Raw genomic sequence first — 24471 nt, 5'->3', positions numbered from 1 at the left:
GAGGGTCTGGAGGTTATATCCTCAATATTACCAGCCAATATTATGATCATTTATCCCACAATGGGGATTTACTGCGCCTAATCGCTCTACACAGGTTAACACAGCACAATCAATGGCTTTCAATCGGGCTGTAAGACTGCAAACAGAGGTCTTAATGAGGTCGGTCAGAGCATGGACAGATGTCACCCGTGAAGTGCAGTCCAAGGGTGCAGCAGATACCAGTTTATTGGCACTTCTAGGGGGCTTTGGGGTCACTGCCGGCTTCTGCACTGTAACCCTCTTTTTAGCTTTGATTGGCCCCTCAAATGGAGCCACAATGGGATCGGCAGAACAGTTCCTTGGAATCTTTGGACGCAAAGTACCCAGTGAAATTACATTGTGCACAGACTCGTTGCTGTCTTTATTGAAAAAGCCAGGTCCTTCGGTCTGCGTTTCAGTCAGTTGAGCTGCATTTGGGGAGATTAAAAATGAATTTACTGGTTCAAGGACATTCTCTGAGCAGCTGGTTAGAGTTTCCTCAACACTAGAATTTGCTTCTCAATAGCCCCCATTGCCTCTGTTATGTAGTTCATAATAGACTGCCTTGACTTTGGTGGGGACTTTGCTAGTGCACAGTTAGGGTGTTTCCTTTTCCCCTTTTCCATATAGTGCACCTCTACTTGACACCAAAGTAGGTTGTGGCAAAACAATAAGGCAAATAGAACTAGCCATATGCAGAACACTTAGTAAGACAAATGTACAGTAACAGTAACTTGCTCATCAGTAGGAAACAGAATAGCTGAATAAATCTTCTCAGGGCACAGAGGCTGCCTCTTACGGCCTCTGACGGGATGGGCCTTGCTCGGGTACATCCCGGGCACGCCCACGTGTGTCCCGCGCTGCGGGACCTCTGCATTGCTTTCATGGCATTCCACGCCAGTGGCCCATCCTCCAGGCCAGCAAAGGATCAGGCCTAATGTGCAAAGTGCAGGGTCTAGGGAAAAAGTGCTGAATGCTCGCCTCCCGCGCTGCAGGACCTCTGCGTTGCTTTTGTGGTGTTCCATGCCAGTCGCCCCTCCTTCGGGCCAGCAAGGGATTGGTGTCAGTACAACGCGATGTATTACAACGCGTTCCGTTACAACGCGTTTTTTACATCGCAAATACCATTACAATGCATGCCATTACAACGCATGGCATTACATAGCAGATACTTTTACAACGCATGGCATTACATCGTAAGTATAGGTAAGTATATCATTTTTTAAAAAAATTTAATAAAGTTAATTAAATTAATTTAAAATAATAAAAATAATATAACATTTTTAAAACAGTAATTAATTTAATTATAGTAATTTAATTAATATTAAAATTGATATTAATGTAATATATTTAAAATAATATAATTAATGATATATAAAAAAATTATAAATAGAAAATAATATAATGTAATTAATAACAATAAATATAATTATAATTTAATTAAGTTATAAATAATACATAATATAATTATATTTAATAAAATTAAAAGAATTTAATTAATTAAACATTTTTAAATAATATAATTTAATTATAATCGTTTATTAATACAATTAAATTAATAATTGTAAATATAGTTATTATTTTAATTAAATTAAATAAAATTAATTTAATTAATTTAATTTATATAAAGTCGTAATACCCCTGTACCCCAAAAAACAAACCCAGCCCTAAAACCTAAAAACACCCCTGTACCCCAAAACCCAAACCCTGCCCTAAAACCTAAAAACACCCCTGTACCCCAAAACCCAAACCCTGCCCTAAAACCTAAAAACACCCCTGTACCCCAAAACCCAAACCCTGCCCTAAAACCTAAAAACACCCCTGTACCCCAAAACCCAAACCCTGCCCTAAAACCTAAAAACACCCCTGTACCCCAAAACCCAAACCCTGCCCTAAAACCTAAAAACACCCCTGTACCCCAAAACCCAAACCCTGCCCTAAAACCTAAAAACACCCCTGTACCCCAAAACCCAAACCCTGCCCTAAAACCTAAAAACACCCCTGTACCCCAAAACCCAAACCCTGCCCTAAAACCTAAAAACACCCCTGTACCCCAAAACCCAAACCCTGCCCTAAAACCTAAAAACACCCCTGTACCCCAAAACCCAAACCCAGCCCTAAAACCTAAAAACACCCCTGTACCCCAAAACCCAAACCCTGCCCTAAAACCTAAAAACACCCCTGTACCCCAAAACCCAAACCCTGCCCTAAAACCTAAAAACACCCCTGTACCCCAAAACCCAAACCCTGCCCTAAAACCTAAAAACACCCCTGTACCCCAAAACCCAAACACTGCCCTAAAACCTAAAAACACCCCTGTACCCCAAAACCCAAACACTGCCCTAAAACCTAAAAATACCCAAACACCCCAAAACATATACATCAGTACCCCAAAACATATACTCCTATACTCATACTTATTTTATAAAATACTTAAATTAATATATTTAATTTATAATATTTAAAAACGAAATAAATATTTTTAAATAATTAATAATAATTAAATCAATTATAAAATATTAAATAAAAAAAAAAAAAAAAATTAAATACTTACCAATACTTACGATGTAATGCCATGCGTTGTAATAGCATCTGCTATGTAATGCCATGCGTTGTAATGGCATGCATTGTAATGGTATTTGCGATGTAAAAATCGCGTTGTAACGGAACGCGTTGTAAAAGATGCGTTGTAGCGGTAACACACCCCAGCAAGGGATCAGGCCTAAAGTGCAATGTGCATGATGCAGGGTCCACAGCAAAAGTGCTGAATGCTCGCCTGCCGCGCTGCAGGACCGCCGCATTGCTTTTGTGGCATTCCACGCCAGTCACCCCTCCTCCAGGCCAGCAAGGTATCAGGCCTAAAGTGCAATGTGCGAGGTGCAGGGTCCAGGACAAAAGTGCTCGCTTTCCACTCACCAATATTATTCTACAGTTCTTTGATTCCATACAAATACATATGCTATTGTAAAGCTTCACATTACCATACATTTCTTTAACACCAGACCTATTGACACTGCCAATGCTTATTAGCATTACTGTATAAGTAACAATCTCCATGGACAAAACAATTAAGGGGAATGGTAAAGCAGCAGGGAAATTAGTTGAATTAAGACCTCTGAAACGTGATGGGAGGTCATGCTAAAATTTGTTTTTTTCCCTTCGGCTAATAGTGGTATAAATGCAACCTTTTGCAATATGTTAATATAAACAGTCTGGGCCTGAAACATGTGGGTAAAAAAGATTCCTCCAAACACTCTTTCGGATGATCAGGCCTGCTTGACAGCCCGTGAATTTGGGAAAAGATTATGAGTAACACTTCTGAACTACCTTAGGGCATATGACTCTTAAGCCAATCTCTTGGCTAAAGCATGATATCAAATCTACCATTTAGTCCCATCTTTCTCAACGTTTTCTTGAGAGGGTTGGGCTTGCATGCTTTGCTCGCTGAATGCATTTCTACCAGGTATTCATTTCCACCTGTTTGCTCATACAGCAGCTACTGTTGTTTCATATGTCTGTAAAATATACAATTAGAGTACTCAGCCAATAGTACTTATCTGGCCTACATAAATATTTTCCCCTATGCAGAAAAACCCATGTCAAAAAATCACAACTCTGTTTTCTGGACAGCCATGCCGGGATACTTTTCCTGCCACAACAAACAATAGTAAAAACACAGGAAACAACAGAGCAACTACAATGCTAAATACAGATCTAATCGACAGAGCCCAAGAGGCAAGCTCCCCTCTTACCTTTCACCGCTGTCACGTGGGTCAGACTGCCATTGGGATGAGCTGAGGTGTACTCCTTCACCCAGATGTTGAGCTGATCTCCTTCGTGTCCATCGTTGTAATAGAAGAACTCCAAGCACTGAAACCCTCTCTTGGGGTACAGTAGTCTGCTTTCCAGCATTGCATTGTCCCCAGGGCTCCCTGTTCTGGTGCTGAAGTGCATGAAGTAGCCGGAGGCTGTGGATGTGAGGGAGAGCGACAAAAGGTAACAGTCCCATACATTGGTGAGGAAACATGCAGCGCATAGGTTGAGGTAAACAAGCTTTATATTTCAAAAGTATATATAACCTAACACAATATACTATAAATGGATGCATCCTGTCCCTTTCCCTCTAATGCTTTCACCTTATTTTATTTATTTATCAAGTAGAGGAAAAAGGGTGTGTCAACATTGAAGGAGACATTCCAAGTTGAATCATATGATGATGCTGAAAGATGCTCCATAGCACACAAGGTGGGAAGTAAAAGTCTTGGATATTCTCCATCATGGGAGAAAAAAGAGGGCTTCGAAATAAGAACAAACTTCTCCTTGAAGCTCCCAGATTCAATATGGCACAAGCGCAGCCCCAGTCCTTTTCAGAAGAGGCATTTTTATCTTTATATTTATTACTTTACTTCTAATTCAACATCTCCAATACACTACCCTGTATCTCACCCTATACCTCTCGCAATATATCCTCTACCTACACTCTCTGAGTCAACCCATACCTCATTCTACTACTCTCTCCAATGCACTACCCTATTTCTCAACCTACACCTCCCTCAATAAATCCTCTACCTGCACTCTCTGACTCATCCCAAACCCCATTCTACTACTATGACCCCCAAAATGACCTTTTCTGAACTCATCCCTCCTCTATCTCTCCTTGCATCATCTCAAACCTTCTTTACTATTCAGATCTCCCAAACAAGCCTTTATAAACCTTTCCCTCTGACTCTTCTCCCTCAACCTCCCCTTTACTCATCCCATACCTCCTCCTATTGCTATGATCCCCCCAAAAAACACTTTCTAGCCCCATCCACTATCCTTTTCAATACAACAGACTTGCATGTCCACTGCTCAAATTAATTTCATATCTCCCTATAATAATTCACCACTAATCCTCTTTGGGTTCCAGAGTAGCGTGCTTCTCGATGAAAAGCTCTTCGACACAACGTACACGCTATATAAAGACAATTACAATAAAATACAAACTGTAGTATTATCCCTGTCTCCCACTCCATACAATTTCTTTTGCTATAGTAAACCTTTGATGTATATCTTGTTGAATTTAAATGTGCCCTACTAGCCTCAAGAGTGTCTAAGTGCTATATAAAAAAATAAGTTAAAAAATACATTACATGATGCTGAAATGTATCTCTCTCTAGTAGCCTCTGACCTCATGCTGCCAGCATCTTTGCTGCTGCAGCTGTTGTACCAGAAACTTACACCCAATGGTTGCCACATTCCGTTCTTGCTGTCACATTGGAACCTCGATCAAGTGAGAGACAGGTTGATCAAGACACAACTGCTTTTGTGCCACTAACATTATATCAAACAAATATTTACTGCCATACTTCCAACATGGCAGAAACCTTAGTAGAGCATGTGAGGGAACACTTGGAATAAGGAATGAACTAACAAACTGCTTACCCTTGCAGCTCCCCATGATGGTATGGTCAGTTGTTGGTCCCGCAGGAACCTGCAAAACCCGCTGCCAGTCGGCTTTATCTTCTGAGCTTTGGACCATACCACACACGTTGTCATACTCAAAGCTGCACTGATCCATAAAGCTGAGGGAGGAAGCTGTGACAGGAAGAACCAGTCACAGAATAGCATTGAAAGAAATGTCAATGGGATGGTTAGAAATTACTCATCTGGTGACAGAATGGTGCATCCTTCAATAGGAACATTTATTTATTTAAAAGGTTTTATATAGCGCTGGCTGGACCCAGGAGTATCAGAGCGCTTTACAAGTCATATATCAGATTCAGTTGAACTATAGCATTGGTAATTTAGGCATAATAAGATAAACAATTAGCATGTGTGGCGCATAGTTAAGATAGAAAAAAGCATGGAAGATCAAGGTTAGACAACAGATCGGAGATAATAGAGTGGGAGTGATAGGATGGGATAGAACTGTGTGAGGCAAAGAGGGAGGTGAAGGCCAGTGTCCAAGTAATTAAGAGTCCCAGTATTTGTTAAGAACGGGCAGTTTGAGCTCTTTTTTTAAACGGGGGTAGGAGGGTTTGCAGCGTCGCTCTTTAGGGAGAGCATTCCAGACAGAAGTTGCATTACCAGAGAAAGAGGGAGCTTGTGTAGTTTTCTTTTTTAGTAGAGGAGGGACAAGGATAAGAGCGTTAGTGCTCCTCAGTGCTCTGGTGCTGCCCGTTTTGTGGAGTTTTTCGGTGAGGTACGGTGGGGTGTTTTAGTGGAGGGCTTTGTGGGTGATGCAAGCAGATTTATAGGTAGTTCTGCCTTCAACCAGGAGCCATTTAGGTCCTTGAGAACGGGAGAGATGCTGTCAAATTGTTTGCAGCCAGTGATAAGCCTGGCAGCAAGGTTTAGAACGGGTTTGATAGGGGCAAGGTGGACTTTAAGAGTTCCTGCAAGAGTGGTATTACCGTAGTCAATTCTTGATAGGACCAACGATTGTACAACCGATCTAAAGTCATCGGTTGGGATGAAGGGTTTGATTGCTGCAGTGTGAAAAGAGCACCTTTGGTTGAGTTTTTTATGTGGGGCGTGAGACTGAGGTTCTGATCAATGCTGATGGCGAGAGATTTGACAGAGTTAGAGATGGAGAGAGAGTAGTTGAGGGCTGTGATGTCAGAGATCCAGTGATGAATGGGGAGCGGGTTGTTTTTGGGAGAGAAAATAATGATTTCTTTTTTTTAGGGTTAAGTTTGAGGTGGTTTTGATGGAACCATAGTTGGATCTTGGACAAGGCATCATTGAGATGAAGGACGTCAGCATGGCATTTGATCCTATAGTAAAGTTGGGTGTCGTCGGCATAGAAATGTTTGAGGGTGAGGGTGAAGGGCTCCATGAAAAGGTTGAATAGTGTGGTAGAGAGAATGAAGCCCTTGGGGACGCCCATGGTGACAGGTAGAGGTTTGAAAAGGCAATTGCTGATTTTAATATGTTGTGTTCTATGCTGGAAGAAGGAAGTGAACCACTTAAGAACAGTTCTGTCAAAGCCAAAACGGTCTTTGAGTATGTTGAGTAGGGCAGTATGGTTAACAGTATCAAAGGCAGAGGAGAGGTCAAGAAGAATGAGAAGGGAGGCTACACCTTTGTCTAGGGAGTAATGGATGTTGTCAGTGATGTTGAGCATGGCTGTTTCAGTGCTACAGCCCTTACGAAAACCTGATTGGGAAGCATCTAAAAGGTTGAATGAGTTGATGTGATTGTCCAGCTGGCGCAGGGAGCATTTTTCCAGTGCCTTAGAAAAGAAAGGGAGGTTAGAGATAGGGCGTAGATTATTTAAGTCCTTTGGGTCGGCTGATGCATTTTTCATGATGAGGGTAATTTGGCCAAGTTGGAGGGATACAGGAACCATACCAGTAGAACGGGAGGAGTTGATGATGAAGGTCCAGTAAGTGGCGATGATGTGTTTTAGGTCTTGAACTAGGTGGGCTGCGATCGGATCTCTGTTATGTGAGGATGGTTTCAACTTGGAGATGATGCTAAGGATATTCACTTTCTGAGACAGGACAAAAGTTAATCCAGGAGGCATTGTTTTTTCACTGGGGGACATTGTGATGGGGTACGGCGGTGGTGACAGAGGTGACGAGTTGAGCAAAGTCCAAGGGGAGGGGAGGAATGGCATGAGAAACGGGGAGGAAGTTAGGGAGGGGAAGTAGGTTAAGTGGTGGGGAGGAACGGCAAAGGATAGGTCAATCTTGGTGATTTTGTCTAAGAAAAAGCTAGCGATTTCCTCACATCTTTCAAACAAAGCCGTAAGATTAGGGGGGGGTTGAAGTAGTTTGGCTTTTAACAATGTTAAATGGATCTCTCTGCCCATTTTTTGCCCGGTTAAGTTGTGTACGGAAGGATGCTTTTTCATTAAAGATATGTTTTTTATAGCTGGCCCTAGTGGCTCTGAGGAGGGTAAGATTAGAGGAGGAGGGCTGTTGCCTCCAAGTGCGTTCGGTCTGTCTGAGGGCTCGCCTCTCATTGTTAAGGTCGCCATTGATTTGCTTTTTAGTAGTTTGAGTTTGACTGGGGCGATTTTGTCAAGGACCTCAGCAATGGATCTGTTGTAATGTTCTATAAGGTCATTAGTGCTGTGGGGGAGAGGAGTAGGATGTAGGTGGGCTTTAATTTTAGTCTCCAGATCGCCCGGATGGTTTGTGTTAGTTTAATTTGTTTGGTTGTATTAGAGGAGGGGGGGCATGGAGCTGTTGATCGAGAAGAGGATGAGGTGGTGATCGGACCAGTCAATGGGGATACAGTTGGAGAGGCCACTTTGTCGTGAGTTGGAGATTTGCAAAGTTGCTTCAGGTTGCTGATATCAAGTATGTCATTAATAAGGTTAATCGAGGGGTCATCAGTTTTGTTCCAGTAGAGGTTGAAGTCCCAAGGAAGAGGTTGCTAGAGTTGGTGACCGCTGATTGTATAAGAAGATCAGATAATTCTCCAACAAAGGAGAGAGGGTCACCAGGAGGATGGTAAATATTATGTAAACAAATCGGGGGGAGCGGTGCCCTGAAATTGAGATCGGCACTCAGATATTCGAAAGTAGTCAGGTCAGGGTGTGGGACAGGTGTGAGTAGAATATCATCTTTATAAATTATGGCGAGGCCTCCACCAATTTTAGTAATCCTGTCTTTTCTGAGGATGGTGTAACCTGGGCGTGTGAGCAGGTCCAGGATTGATGTGGAGTGGTCATTGAGCCATGTTTCCGTCAGAAATGCGATGTCAATGCTTTCACTGAGGAAGGTCTCAGTGATTTCTGTAGCATGGCAGCAAGTAGAGCGGCAGTTGACCAACATGAAGTTGAGGGGTTTAGTGTCAGTCATGTTAGTGGGGGAACACGAGTGGATAGTGGTGAGTTGTTGCGGAGGTCTGGGCGATGCAGGGGAGAATGGGGTCCTACTTGTTCCTAGGATCACAGGTATAAATGAATGAGGTGGGAGAGAATTAGTGGTCGATGTGGAGGCAAGGAGGTTTAAATTGAGGCCATGAAGAATGGGGGTGAGATGGTTCGAGAAGTGGGGTGGTATGCTGGGGTGTTTACTGCAGGGCGACTTGGGGAGGATTTTTCGAGAGGGGGAGTACCCCCTTGGAAGTTGGGTGCAGGGTTCGTAGGTATGAAGTCCTGGAGAAAGGTGTGACTGGAAGGATTAGTTGAGGCAAAATCAGTTGCATGGCAGGAAGCTGAGCGGCAGTTGGCCAGCAAGCTGTTTAGGGGTTTGGGGTCAGTGATTTTTGTGGGGGGTCAGGAGTGGGTGATGGTGAGTTGTTGCGGAGGTCTGGGCGATGCAGGAGAGGACAGGGTCCTACTTGTTCCAAGGATCACAAGGATCGATGAATGGGGTGGGAGAGACTTTATGGTCAATGAGGAGTCGAGGTGGTTTAAAATGAGGTCAGGAGGAACAGGGAGAGGGAGATGATTTGAGAAGAGGGATGGAATGCTGGAGCATTTACTGCGGGGCGACTCGGGTCAGGAGATTTTGGTGGGGGGAGTAGCCCCTTGGATGTGCGGTGCTTGGTTCGTAGGTAAGATGTCCTGGGGATAGGTGTGACTGGAAAGATTCTTAGTGGCGAGGGAGTTTAAATCATTTTTGAGGGAGGAGAGTTCAAACACGAGGGATGAGAGGTGGAGTTCTATATTTAGGGGAGATTGAGTGAGAAGAGTGATGGGGAGAGAGGAAAGGAGATCGTGTGGGGGGAGAGAATGGTCCCAGTTGGTGAAAGGTGGTGGATTGGGGTGTGTGATCGGTGGGAAACCAGGTGAAGGAGAGAGGGGGGAGTTAGGGTTGTAAGGAGGCAGTGGTGTAGGAGGGTGTGAGATGGTAGTCCCAGGAGTCAACTGGGAGAAAAGAGAGAAGAGGGGAGCATGAAGGGGAGTTGATGGCCTTACACAGCAAAAAAGTGCTGTTGCATGCAGATTAAAAATGTTAGTAGAATGAAGCAAAACAGGAATACATTGAAGGTATTGGGGTAGGTTTCTTATTTATGAACTGGATTATACCCGACAACTCCCACTCCCAGTGGGAAGAGAAAATAAAGTGAGCGGACAGCTTTGTGGAAGAGGTGAAGTGAAGAGAGAGAGGGAAAGGAGAGTGGATGCGAGTTTGGTGAAAACAATGGCCTTTGAGTGGGACTTTAACCAAATGTGGGGGCAATGTTTTCATTTTGGTCCTGTAGGCCACATGGCCAGAAACAAACATTGCCTGGCACTCACAGCAGTGTGCAACAGATGTTGGGTGAAGAACCATTTTGTTAAGTGTGGTAGGTGTATGGGATAACAAACAAAATGGTTGAAGTCATAGAAGTGGTTGAGGAAGTTGCTCTTCAAGTGAGAAACAACCAGTTGGTAACCCATCTTATGTGGTGGGAATAAAAGATACAGCTGTGGGGATGATGATTGATTCATATCTCCATGCACGTGTTTAGGCAGCATATTGAACAGCAAGTGAGGTTAAAGAAAAGGGATATCTAACCCAGATGGTGGGCAAGCCATAAACTGAATGGATTTGTCCACCCTGTTTTTGAGTATAAAGTACAATTTGTGGAAGGCAAGATCTATGTAGTGATAAAAGATGGCTTTACTAGAAGGATCTAACGGGCACATGCATCAAAGTAGGCTTTTGCGAGTCCTTAATTGTGAATATTAAGGAAATATTAAGGAATCGCAATTAAGGACTCGCAAAAGCCTATGCATGTAGGAATCGCTATAAAAATAGTGATTCCTAAACATTCCTTAATTGTGACTCGCAAATTGCGATTCACAATTAAGGAATGACTTCCCATTTCCTATGGGTCCATAGGCCCATAGGAATTAATTGGAACTTACATTCGCAATCTGCGAGTACCAGTAGGTACTCGCAATTTGCTCATGCAATTTCAAGTGTGAAAGGGTGTCAAAATGACACCCTGTTGAACCGTTGAAAGTGTGATGTGCACACATGTTGCGCACACACATGCCCCAAGGGCATATGTGTGTGTAACCTTAAACTTTAAAAAATGCATTTTAGTGCATTTTTCAACGTTTTTGCAAATTACAGACAAGTTGGATTTGTCTGTAATTTGCGGTCCCAAATAGCGAAATCGCTATTTGAAAGTGCTTCTAGCTGTGCATTTAAGGAATCGCAAATTGCGATTCCTTAAATGCAATCGTAATTTAGGTATTCACAAATAATTGAGAATTCTTAAATTGTGCAAAGGAAACACTTTCATGCATCTCCAAAGGCCAATTTGCGATCGCAAACAGACGATTTTTGAAAATTCGCTAAAATCTTTGATGCATGTGCCTGAATGTGTATACCTCGAGCCCAATGCTTATCCCCAAATGTGTGCAACAAGTGAAACAGAAGTTTGATTTCCCAAATTGCTATCCTGATGTTTTTTCCTCTATGCATAAGTAAAGGCTAAAGATGGGAGCTGTACCTGTTACAGCCATGCTCAGAAGAATGCCATTGAATGTACAGGATGCTATGAGAAAAAAATTGGATTGACTATGTGCAATTAGATCCATTGTTTCCGTTGAGGCAACCGAATGGTTGACTGCAGTTTTTATTGAACACAAAGAAAAGGAGCAATAAGGTTGTGTGTTGGCATAAGGGGGAAGAATTAGAATATGGTGCTAGAAACAGTTCCCCTACCCAATATCATAAATATGTTGTCAATACTATTGGACAGCACGTTTTTCACAGTCTTGTACCACAGGATCTGATTGCATAAAGATTCTGCAGAGTTCACATTTTTCACTACTCCTAATGGGTCCTTTATGTTTCAGTTTGGTTTGGTTTATGCTGCATCCATTTTGAAGAGAGCCATGCAATTCTTCATGGGAGGCATGGAGCGGTAAAGTGCTTTTAGGATTATGTGCTTGCTTATGGTAGCTCATGCGCAAAGCACAATGAGAGAGTTAATGGGTGAGAGAGTTAAAGGGTATCGAAGAGACTGAAAACGCAGGGTTGGCAAATTTTGTAAGAAGGACATTTATTATCTGTGACTTATGCTTTCAAATACAGCTGTGAAGCTGAAGATGGATTTGGAGATGTCATTTGCACATGAAGATTCTCAAAAACAGAAAGCTGGTGATGTCTTTTTTAGTCACATTTTATATTTATATTCTCTTAATCCCTAATCTTTCAGGTAAATCAGGAACGCTGCAAGTAAAAAGTAAAAAAGGGATGGGTTTTGAATGGAGTGGATGAGTGGATTATGGAATTTGAGATGGAAAATAAATATTTGGTAAAAGCCACAAAATTATAGGCCTTTTTGCTTGGGACAAATACCATAGGTAACACCAGTGTTAACTGCAAAGCCCTTGGGACGGTTTTGATTCAAGGGGTCAGAGGGGAGGAGAGATCTATAGTGTGAACATCTAGAATGTTGAGAGTAGCTGAGTTGAACTACTCATTCATCAAGAATGAGACATTGGCTGTTGTGTTTGGCAGTTAAGACATACCAGAATTTCCTGTGATGTAGTGTGCTCATGGTTAGGTCTGAGCACTAGTATAAGAATTGAAAAATCTAATAGAATCATATAGTTTATGTGTAACTGGCAAATGAAAATCGATTATATTGAAAAAAAGGAGGCTCAAGAGCTCAAGATCACCTTGTTGCATATCCTTCTCTATTTGTGTAGCAACCAGAAAAGCACCATTTGAATTGTTCTGTGATCAGTGGTAAACCCCTAGTTGGATGAACTGGAGTGAAGGACTGGTCGGCGTCTTGGTTGCTGAGGCTTGGAGAGATACAAACTAAGGAAAATGACTGAGAGGAAGAGATACTTTATTGTTAGAAAAGCTAATAAAAACCTCAAAGTTGGAGTTGGGTTCAGGATTATAGTGCCAGTTAGCGCAAGAACATGGTCTACATTTTCATTAAATCTAGGAATGTGGTGAGGTTTTTAACAATGCTGTTAAAAATAATGAGCAAGGAAATTTGACATTTAAATAGGGTGACTGTATACAAGAACAACTCAAAATAAAAGTGCTAGAGACCATGGATCTTTACCTTGTATGGGTGTAACCACCTGCGGCCTGGGAAGGATGGATCTGAAAGTTAGTGGTCCTGTGGTATTGGTGAAGGATTTATGCATTTTTTTTTTTAGTTCAAATCAGGATTTATGCATTTTAGAGAGAGGAGTGTTTGTATTAGGACCCGAAGGATAAGGTCTCAAAATAATAATTTTATAATTTTCTTTTGGTTTGCTTTGAATTTAGTATGGTTTATTGGGAATTCATATCCTGTATTTGGGGTTTCTTCTTATGCGATGCATATGCTGTCCTGTAGCTGCCCTGTTGTGTAAGCCTTCACTCTTCTTTTTACTAGGAATTCTGGTGAGCAGGCTTTACCATGGTGTGGACTTCTTGTTTGTACTTAGATGGAAGATGTGTAATGTCCTACCACACAAGCTCTCTATGAAATCCAATTAGATTTCTGATGGCTCAATGGGTCTTACAAAGGCAATTTCATAGAAGAGTTGCCTGGCAAGAGATAGAGTGTCCACCGAAAGAGACAAACTTTCAACAGGTGCATGCACCAGACACACTGATGTTAATTGATAGTGGGCAGAGTTAGGACTAACATATCTAACATCCTCGTTGGCACAGGAAGCCTACATTGCACTCATATGTGTCCATATCGCAAGGGTGAGGCAATCCTGAGCCCATACTCTTGCTATCTTCTGCACTGAACAAAAATATTGGTAAAAGTGAAAATATGTATGTTGGTTTAAGAACATTAACTGTATTGCAGCTATTGGCAAAGTGAAGCAAATCAGTTGTGAATGCCTGGGGTTCTGGGGAAATTGAGTACCTCTCCCTTTTTGACGCTCCTTTATGACCCAACTAATGCAACAGAGATTCTAAATGTGAGGCTGTCATTGACTTGTTAGTGGTGGAAGAGTCATTAGAGATATTCCATGCTTTAGCTGAGCTTCACCAACATTACAAATCAGCAGCTCTTAGTGGTGAATCAAGTGAAGTAAATGGCCAATACGGGGATCATTTACAGTACTCATTAAACTTAATAAATAATAGTTATGTAACCAAAACAGACCACATCAATCTGTGAGAATACATCAAAATCAAGTAATACAAAGACAGAAAAAACAATTAAAAGAACAAGAGATAGAGATAGAAATGATGTGTAACATCCGCTCCAGATTGACCATCATTGTCAAAGATTTGTATGACAGATAATTTGTGAAGAAGTATAATTTGAACAAGATGGGTATTTGCCAAGGTTGCAACTATTATAAAGACAGAACAAAAACAAATACAAGAATCAGAGAAAAAACGAAGTTCAACTTGTGCTCAAGATTGACCATCATTTCTGAAGAGTATATGTACTTTCTGTAAAAGTAAAATTTGAACAAGATTTTGACAAGGTGGCAAAGGTTGCCAATAAATCTAAATAAAGAATTGCTTAATATTCAGTACTGAATCCAAAAGGAAGATCATTCTATATAAAATGTATGTTTCATGTTGAGATACTGCCTGGCCTCACCTGAAACATGTAGTGGTATTTCAGGACCCCTAATGCCGTTCTTTGAGCTTTTCAAAGACACTCGATGTTGTCCGAATGGTTGCATACATTAAAATAAGCACAATGTGGGTGCCAAACCTATTTAATCTAGAATAAGAAGACTGTCCATTAGTGAACATGAGTTGGTCAGGAAATAGTCATGCTGTGTGAGGCAGATGTCATTGGTCTTACTGAGGCTATGGAGTGGCTGGTGCCTATAGTGGTAGCCAAGAATTCCAACAGTAACATTTGTCTGTGCATTGACAGGGAGGTAAATGTTGGCAAGTTCTCTCTTCTGAATATAGAGGAGAGGATGTCTCATATAAGCCAAGTATTTCACCATACTGGACTTGGTATTCACTTATCACCAGATTTGTTTGCATAAGGAGAGCCAATATCTGATGGCAATCGTAACAACCATAATCGCATTCAAGTTTATAAGGGTGCCCTTTGGGCTTGTTATCGCGGCATCAATATATCAACCAGCCATGTCTGTGTTGATGCTAAGTGATCTTCAGGGTCTAAAATATTTTCACAGCTGTGTTTTTAATTATGGTGAGACCTGGGCTGAGCACAATGCCCAAGTTAAGGCTGTCCTTGGTAGTATTGAAGAACACGGTTTCAGACTAAGGGCAGGGAAATGTTGTTTGGCAAAACCAAAATTACCTATCTAAGACATTGTATCACAGCTCAGGGTGTAAATCAGAGAATATTTAGGGGCAGATTTATCAGAATGTAATTTAAAGCAGCGCAGCGAGACACATTGCTGCACTGTGTTACGTGAGAGGAAAAGAGCAGGAATTAACCATAATTAACATTATATGGCACATTCCTGTCCTGTCCTTGCACTGCCACACTATGTGCGGCCTAATGTCAACCAGGCACCTTTGCACTATGGTGCAAGGGTGCATGCGTTGCAGGCAGAAATGTTTTTGTGCCGAAAGGGACACCTTCCTGCACAAAAACAATCCTCTTGGGCTTTTTTTCTTTCCATGTGTGCTGCATTCTGCTTCACACATAGAAAGAGGAACAAACAAGGAGAAATGTACATATTTCTCCTCGTTACACCTCCCCTGGGAAGGCGTATAATTTCACGCATTCCCAGCTCTACAAAGCATGGTAAATCTAGGAATGCACCAAAATCCATGGGTGGATGCATGGGAACACCTGCCCTGCACCCATGGAATGCTCCCCTAGGGCATATTAACACAGGCAGTGGCTTTTGCTGCCTTGCGTTACTCCGGATTTACCAAGCCACGCACAGCCCCTCAAGGTGCCTTTGCGTGGCTTGGTAAATCTCATTCTAGGTTTTGCGTTGCACTATGTCCCCTTGCACGGCATTAGGGCAATGCAAAATCTTTGATAAATCTGGCCATTAGTGAGTACCATATAGAAATTTCCAGCACCAAATAACAAGGAGAAATTGGTTATCTTCATGGACATGGTGGAATTTACAGTAGGTTTATTCTAAATTTGTCAGATAGATCTGCAAATATGGTCTGGAATACATTCCTGGAAAAACATTTTTGCAGCAGATTGACTATCACATCTCATAATGGATGTAAAGTATGAGACTATGGAGGATGAGTCGTAATCTCTGGAGAGTGTGTACTGATGGAAGGTGTTATGTCTAAACAGAAGTGCAGAGGAAAGAGAGCCAAGATTTAGGCGTTGAGTGAAATGTTCCGTTGTTTAAGCTCAGGCTGGCCCAAGAAGTTTGATTTAAGAGATGAAGTAAGACCATTTTCTTTTGTCAAAGATGAACTTGCGAAACAAAGTATGCTGCTGATCAGGGACACCAAACTTGTGCAACCTAAAGTACTCAGGCAAGTTCCTATCAGTGTAGCCCATGGGGAACATTTTGTAGTTGTCCAAGGAAAGAATATGTTAGGATTTCTGGAGGCCAGGAATGGACTCGGAGGCAGAGAGGGCTATTGGGGAATGTGTGAACAATGCTCTAAGTGACAAAGTTCTCAAACTCTGGGTACCACCAATGTTTAATCCAGTGCCATCTGAACAACCATGGTAAGAGATTGCCCTGGACACTGCTTCTGTTAAAGGTGGAGAGGTTGACCCCTTGCTTATTAGTCTTTTGGATCTATTTCCATGACAACCTGACATAGTTGGGGTAAGAGAGGTCATGTCAGAAGAGGTCATAAAGTTTCTAGAGATGGTTTTCAGGTGTGAATTAGGTACTTTCTAGGCAAAGCATGGCATCAAGCGTAGGAAGTGCTCCCTGTACCACTCTCGCACCAACAGTGTTGTAGCAGGGTTTGATAGGACAATTAAAGACGGTGAAAGTCGGAAGGAGGAGGTGGACAAGTTGGTTCTCAATTACTGTTATCTCAGCATGCTATCACAGGCAGATCTTCTTTTGAACTGTTCAGGGGTAGGAGGCTGAATGTTAGATATGCTTCTGGAAGGATATTGTGGAACAAGGGTTGGATGATTGTGTCTGTAGAAGGGTGGATGGAAATAATGTAATATTCAGAAGACAAGAAAGGCTTATCAGGACAGAACACGTACCACCCAGGAGTGCAAATTGAAGTTGGGAGCTTGAGTGCAGGATATGCCCAGACATGGGTTCCTTGCTCATTTTACCCCTGGATTCAAGCTAGCCTGGCTGATGACGGCTGATCAGCCAGAAACTGGTCCCAGGATGCTTGTTTCCGGTCCAGGGAAGACATGGCTTGGCAGTTCGAACTGGACTGTTCCCATGAGGCACAGGGTCAGACTGATTTGCATATGGCCATGTCTGAACTGGGGTGGAGGAGTGAGCTAAAGAATGATGATGGATTAAACCCAGATGAGTTGACTGGGGGTGAGTGCTTGCAATGTTCAACACTCCGTCCATCATCCCTTTTGGTTTTGCTTTGTTTGCCCCAAGTTGGCAGGGTATGCCCAGGCGTGGGTCGCTTGCTCACTTTGCCACTGGATTCAAGCTAGCCTGGCTGATGACGGCTGTTCAACCAGAAGCCGGTCCCAGGAAGCTTGTTTCCGGTCCAGGGGAGACATGGCTTGGCAGTTTGGGCTGGACTGTTCCCATGACCCACAGGGTCAGAATGATTTGCATATGGCCATGTCTGAACTGGGGTGGCGGAGTGAGCTAAAGAATGATGATGGATTAAACCCAGATCAGTTGACTGGGTGTGAGTGCTTGCAATGTTCAACACCCCATCCATCATCCCTTTTGATTTTCCATAGCTCCTGTTGGGTGTGCTCCATGACCCAAATTCAACTATTAGTGCTGTCAAAGTACTTAATAATGCTGTCAAGACCAGTCAAAGCTGCACCTACTTTGAAATGTCCTTTGTCAACTGTTGTACTGCTTGTGGACCAAAATAATGCTATTATAAAACGGTATCACTGCGTATGTCGGTGACTGCACATTTTTGTTATTCTTTGTGTAGTAAGACACTATTTATGAATATGTCAGTCATTGGCTTCTATTTCACATGCATTAGGCTGCACCATTAGTTACACATGCCACACCTTTTATAGAGGCCTCTATGATATGCCTCCTGGGCCACACCACTTTTCCAGCGCCCCTCGACCTCCCATCCCCGCCTTTTCTATGCCACTTAAATGTTTTTATAGGGTTCTTTTTCATATTGCAATAAATAGTTGGTTCCCAGGGTAAAAACAAAAATTGACTGAACCTTCTTATTTTTTGTGTGTTTTTTTTTTACAAAGAGAAATAAAATCTACACTTGGAGCAATGGAGGTGGAGTTATTTGTAGGTGAGAGGCATGGATTCCTGAGGGAGGCAAACAAAACCTTAGACTTACTACAGTTGTACAACCGATTAAGCTTCTGAAGATCATTATCGCTGAAATCCATCCGTTGGCCAATAACATCACTGAAGTCTGGGATCAGGGTCACTATTGTAGGGTCCGTGCCGTTCTGGAACGCTGTCTTGCTGTAGTGCATCACGGAGGTGTAGTCATAGGGGACGTTTAGATTGCTGGAAACCTTGTCGTCATACTTGTTGAAGTTGTTTTCTTTTCCTGTTAAACGAAAGAAGGAATTAATTTTTTATTTCTATAAGGTCACTGCAAGCAAAGCATAGACCAATAAAACGCCCTACGCATCTTTATTAACGGTATTACTAATAGTCATCCATAATATACTATACATCCTTCAAATTCTCCATAACAATTCCTACCTGTCTATAGGTTGGGCAAGTGATTTTCCTGGTCATTGCGGAGAGTGAATAACCCGAACGGCTGCCAATTATAAACCGAAAAAAGTAACAGGCATCAATTAGTATTTGTAGCAAGTAGAGTTTGCTAATCCTGCCATGCCCTTTGATACTTCTGGCTCTGCCCTTGCTTCACTTGATATTAAAGGTCATAAAAGCAGAGGCAAGACAGAAGGCGCACAGAGCACTAATGGAGTACCCCGTCCACCCAACTCAAGATCTTCCCTTCCAGTTTTGAATCTGGCAAACCGGAGGTTTTACGCCATCGGAGCGAAATTTACTTTGTCATTGTAAAACTTCCTTCAACAGCCCAAGAGAGTAGGTGGCATTGGAAGTAAGCCATCTGACAATCTGTCCTATTTAGAGTGAACAGTGAGATGGCTTTTTTTCACTTACTGGCGTGGATGGTCAGTAAACAAATTAAAATGACACACCATGGTAGAAAACTGGAGTCTTATGTTTTTTCCCCCCATAACAAACTCCACTTTGGAGCTTGTTTTTGAAAAATATAAAAATGGAAACCCTTGACAGCCAGCCATCAAGTTTGGTGGAGCTGTCCATTAAACTTCTCCTACATTGACAGGAACAGCCATGACAAAGGGTTACTGCCAATCTATAGAGAAGTTCGCCAGGCTGGCAGACATCTTTTAGTTTGTTGGCAAAGTAAAGGCAATAAAGTTCTCCTCCAACCTGTCTGTCTCAACTCCACCTGTAAAATCCTAAATTAGGCCCTTTATCTAGAGTGGCACAGTGGGCAAAACACAATGGTTTGGAATGCTACCCTGAGGGATTGCCAGTAGTTATACTGGTAACGCACCTTCACCCCGCATCCGTGACCCCGCACGCTGTCACAACGCAGTCGTTATAACGACTACGTTGTGACAACGCATACCATTACTCCGCAAGTCGGTACAACGACTTGCGGAGGGGGGAGAAGGTGTTGGATTTAAAATCCAACACCTTCGCTAAAGTCCGCACAGACTGGAGTTGGAATAGTAAATTTTACTATTCCAACATCCAGCGCCCCCCGCCGCAAGTCGTTGTAACGACCTGTGGAGTAATGGTATGCGTTGTCACAACGCAGTCGTTGTTACGACCGCGTTGTGACATCATGCATGATAATGGGATGCGGCGTAAAGAGGCATATTTGGTTATACAATTTACAAACATTTGTCCCATCACCTATTGGGTGTTTGAATTCCAGTAGTATGCCTGGAAACCAGAGACTGCTGTAGCTTTCCGAGCCTACTACTGTCAAAATTTGTAAATCTAAAAAGTGGTACATTTGCATCCATTCAAGGAGTGCTTCTATGTGTGCAGATTTGCTACTCTTCAAAGTAATAGGCACAGATCTGCTCTCTCCATGTTCAGGTGCGCTTTGGACTGCCTAGCGCCAACACAGGCAACATTTCGTCACAGTGCAAAGGTGCCTGTGTTATGATCAGAATAGTTTGAGTGCACAAAGGATTATCTTCTTGCACAAAAGCTATCCTCAGAGGCTTTTTCCTCTTTATGTGTGTGCTGTGCAATGCAGCACCCATGCAAAGAGGAAGTAACGAGAAGAAATAAAGATATTTTCCTCATTCTGCAGCCTCAGGGAGGTTCACCATTTTGGTGTAAACTCATGTCTTCAACACCTTGTAAATACTGGTTTGCATCAAATCCATGGGTCGATGCATGGGTATGCCCATGTACCACCCATGGAATGCCTACATGATGCAAAGTAACATGAGCATCTCAATGAGCTGTGTTATGTTTTTTTACAAAGTCATTTCAATCAACATTTCCGTGGCTGGGTAAATCCTCAAAAGTATTTTGCACCAGGGCTGCATCACAAAAGTGATGGAACCCAGATGCACACTCTTTGGAAATCTGTGCCTATGTAAATATGGGTTTGTGTCAAAATCCCTGGCTAGATGCACGGTAATGCCCATGAACAACCAATGGAATGCCTACCTGATGCTAACTAACGCAAGGGACCTTAATGAGCTGCATTGCTTTTTCTTACAAAGCCATGCAAATTGACATTGGTGTGGCTTTGTAAATACCAAAAAGGGTTTTGTGTCTGGGCTGCATCAAAAAGTGATGCAACCCTGGTGCAAAAATCTTTGTAAACCTGTGACATTTAAGTTTCTGATCCAAAAATGAACAAGTTAAAACCTATTAACGAATCAGGACGATCGGAAAAACTGACAGACATAGCAGAACCGACTCAGGGCCGGCCAGATCCAACTTCCAAACCAATAATGTATTTATTTGGGGGATGTCACACCCCAAACCCCCCGCCCCCTCCCCGGAAGCTATGCCCCGGATGAGTGAGGAAATGTTGTGGACGAATGAAACAAGAAAGAGTGTGCAGAGCACTGTCCACCAGAAAAGTAAGAGTGTATAGAGGCGGTTGAGCAATGAGGGTGGCTGGTAGAAAGCACCCAGAATGATCAAAGAAAGGCTAAGATTGTGGAAGGAGACAGAGGTTTATGGGGACAGAGCAGTAGGAAAGGTTACAAGGATGGAGAAAGGGAGGGAGCATTGGCGAGAAGAGGGGTCGAGACAGTATGGGAATGTGCAGGGAAGGGAGTGCCAGGGAAAGGAAGTGCAGGGGAAGTTCACTATAAAAACCCACAATGAGAGTGGATGCCTATAGGGAGCTGTGGGAGAGTGAGAATGGGAGACATTGCCAGGCAATACCACAGGGATAATGAAGGGAGCCTAGAGGGAGAAGGAAAAAAGAGGGATCTGGGAGAGATTACCCGGAGATGACACAGGCAGAATAGGAGATAGCTGAGAGGGAGAAGAAGGAAAGAGTCAGCAGGAGAGGCCACTAAAACGTGACTGAGTGTAGAGTGAGAGTGTAGGGAGGGATCACTGGAGAGAGTTATAGGTACAAAATAGGGGGTGAGAGGGAGAGAACACTATGAAAAGTCACAGGCAGAGAGGAAGTGTACATGGAGTATAGTGGAAGAGATCCTGGCAAGAGGGCAGTCACTTGACTCTGGTCAAGTATGCTTCAAGGATTTGTCAGGGCTGACTTACAGTTTCTATTCTTTTACTGTTGGTATTCCAAAAGTATAAAGAGGGTTACAGATTCAGACTTTTGGCCTAACTGGAAAAAAAGAGGTGCTTGGCCAGCTGCCACTGGATTCAGACGAGGATAGAGAGAGATATAGCGGCGGCTCAACTCATTGTAAACTTGCCTCTAGGACATTGGCCCAGCGTGGGACTGCCCAATGCCCGGTATGGCTAGGCAGGCATGATTCCCATCTGGAAAAATCCCGAACATCGTTCGAATCTAGCCCAATGAAACAGTATTGACCGCACCTTCCTTTGGCTCATACTACAGAGAGTAGATACTACTGCGAATGACCCTTAATTAATTCTTCACAGACTGTCTGCTTCACAGCCATTCCTACAAAGATCCATGCCTTATTCTGCGGCTGTTGGTGATTTCTCCTTTGTCTTCGTCACTAAATAAGGACACACCTTGTGGGACTCCTGTACTCTCTGGAGTCCAGGGAGCTAATCAACACAACATACACTTTCAGGATTGAAAAATACTAGATCCTGATAATGTGTGGAAGTGAAGACAGGCTGATAATCAAGGAGGATTCGTGAAAATAGGTTGAATTGTTCAGATCAACATTTGGTTAGAGAAGGCTACTGAGAGGGACAGAGGAAGAAATATAAACCAGAACTGCATCAAGTTCCTCAAAGAGAGACTCAGTTTCTCCCTGATGGTTATATATCATTTGAGTAAATGCTTGGAAAGGAGCGAGTCATTGATGGTGATGTGTTCAAATGAGCTGGGATGAATACGTTTAGCAGTTAGGCGTTGTCATGAGATTATTATGGAGGACACTGACTCCATCAAACTTTTGTTTGCGGCTGGTTCTATCGATAAATAGAGCATTTTCGGCATGTAAGTTTAAGGGTGTCGTGGCATCCTGCGGATCACTCCAGGTTTCAGGTTGGCTGTAAAGTGAAAGTAGGAATGTGGTAAGTGATAAATGTAGGATTGTTCCATAGACCAAAAAAGTCAGACAAAGTCAGGGGATAGTTGTATTCTGTTATAGTATCTGTTGAGTGTTCATCAGTCATTGAGGTTGGGTGAATTTGTGAGTTATTCATTGGCTAGAGCATTGATAAAAATGGGGTGCAGTGTGAAGGCGGTAGAAACCGGCGTATTTGTGGTTTGTGAAATGTGAGTTGGAGTATGTGATGATCCTGGCCAGGAGGATGCAGAAGAAATTAGCAATGGGGTATGCAGGGGTGGGCAGGATGGAGTAACAGAAGTCGGGGTAGGTGAATATCAATATATTTCTCAATGTGGTGGTTAATTGAGTAGTTCTGGGCACAGCATGCGCTTGTTCAGTGTGTGCAGAGTGCCACCAAACCCAGTCCACTGTCTGGACGTAGGATACAAATAGACCAAGATCATTCCAGGGAGCACATTTCGCTTAATGGATGTATCGCATCAAAAGACGCATTTTACTCATTAGATGCAAGGAGACGGTGGGCACTGTTCATTCAGTGGGGCACACTTGAATCAATGAAAGTAAGATGACAATGTACTACGTGGAGCACTATTTAATCAATGTCTCAGCTTCCAAGTACCTCTATAGTCCCTTGCTATATCTCAGTTTAATGGGGTACATCCAAAACATGAGCCTTCTCAACACCACCGAGAGACGATTTAAGCCATGGGCAACGTGGGCAATTGCCCAGGGCCCCCAGCTTCCAAGGGGGCCCCTTAGGAAAGTTAACTGTCTCTTGATTTGATCACTGTCTATTCTCCTTCTCTCTCTAAACACATCTACCTCTGGCTCTGACTCATGAACCAGTGTCATCTCAAGGAGTTTTGGTGTCCCAAACCTGACACATTTCAACAGTTTGTATGACCCTGTTGAAGTTTAACATATGCCTTATATTGCTTGGCATCACACAGGCTTATATTATCAGGAAATGGGTAGCAAAATGGAAATATGTTTCATACAAGGGCCCCCACAAATGCATTGCCCAGGGCCCCATAACCCTTAAGATGGTACTGCACCACCCTAGCCCACTAAAATCCACATTCAATACAGCAGCCCCCATGATCACAGTTCATAAGAAATGTCTCCTCATGGCCCACACTCTGAGACATGTCCACTGACTCACCCTTCAATAGTGCATCATTTCAAAGTCTACTGCTCTGAGCGTGACATTGTACAAATTCTTCGTATCATGCTTCTGTCGAAACCATGTGGAGCAACACCCCAGCCCCCTTTGAAATCCAGAACTGTCACATATAATATACATGTAAACCTGCCTTCTTGGAGCAGGCCTCAAGCTCAGCAAACTAGTCCTGCCTCTCCGACTGATCCTATTCCTTCAGGCATTCAGGAAGGAGTACAAATCTACAGGTTTGGACAAATCATACATTTGATTCCACGGGGCCATTATGAATACTTGATGGACTCCATTATTTGCTAGTCACCCCACCAGCAATACATATGTAAGTATAGCCCTCTATATAACCCATGTTTATGTTCCTGTGCCCTATATATTTCCCACAATTCTACGCGTTCAATAGCTATATATGTGACCAACCCTCGCCCACATACTCTTACTCGCAGCTTAACCCTCGATTTGCAACTTAACCCCACCGTATTTATTTTGTCTCTTCTATGGATTTGTCCTTTTTAAACCCTCATTTTATCCACATTGTCTGCACATTCTGTTATGCTCGCCATAGCCCATCAGATTCTCATGTCCGTTTTTGCTGCCAAACAGCC

At 42.8% G+C, this 24471-nt stretch overlaps 1 protein-coding gene across 2 annotated transcripts in view; it reads right to left on the bottom strand.

Annotated features, from left to right (window-relative positions):
• The window catches only part of MEP1B (meprin A subunit beta), a 318018-nt gene that overhangs the window by 74423 nt on the left and 219124 nt on the right, over positions 1–24471 (bottom strand). For both annotated transcript variants that reach the window (XM_086965693.1, XM_086965692.1), the window contains 3 exons: positions 18288–18506; positions 5443–5595; positions 3771–3986 (listed from right to left, as the gene is read on the bottom strand). In XM_086965693.1, the coding sequence (XP_086821819.1) occupies positions 3771–3986; positions 5443–5595; positions 18288–18506 (588 nt within the window). The remainder of the gene's footprint in view (positions 1–3770; positions 3987–5442; positions 5596–18287; positions 18507–24471) is intronic.

The sequence above is a fragment of the Lissotriton vulgaris genome, chromosome 4_1 (assembly GCF_964263255.1).
Source record: "Lissotriton vulgaris chromosome 4_1, aLisVul1.2, whole genome shotgun sequence".
NCBI lineage: Eukaryota > Metazoa > Chordata > Amphibia > Caudata > Salamandridae > Lissotriton > Lissotriton vulgaris.
Note: the sequence above shows the minus strand (reverse complement) of the source record. Positions and strands in the feature narration are given on the sequence as shown.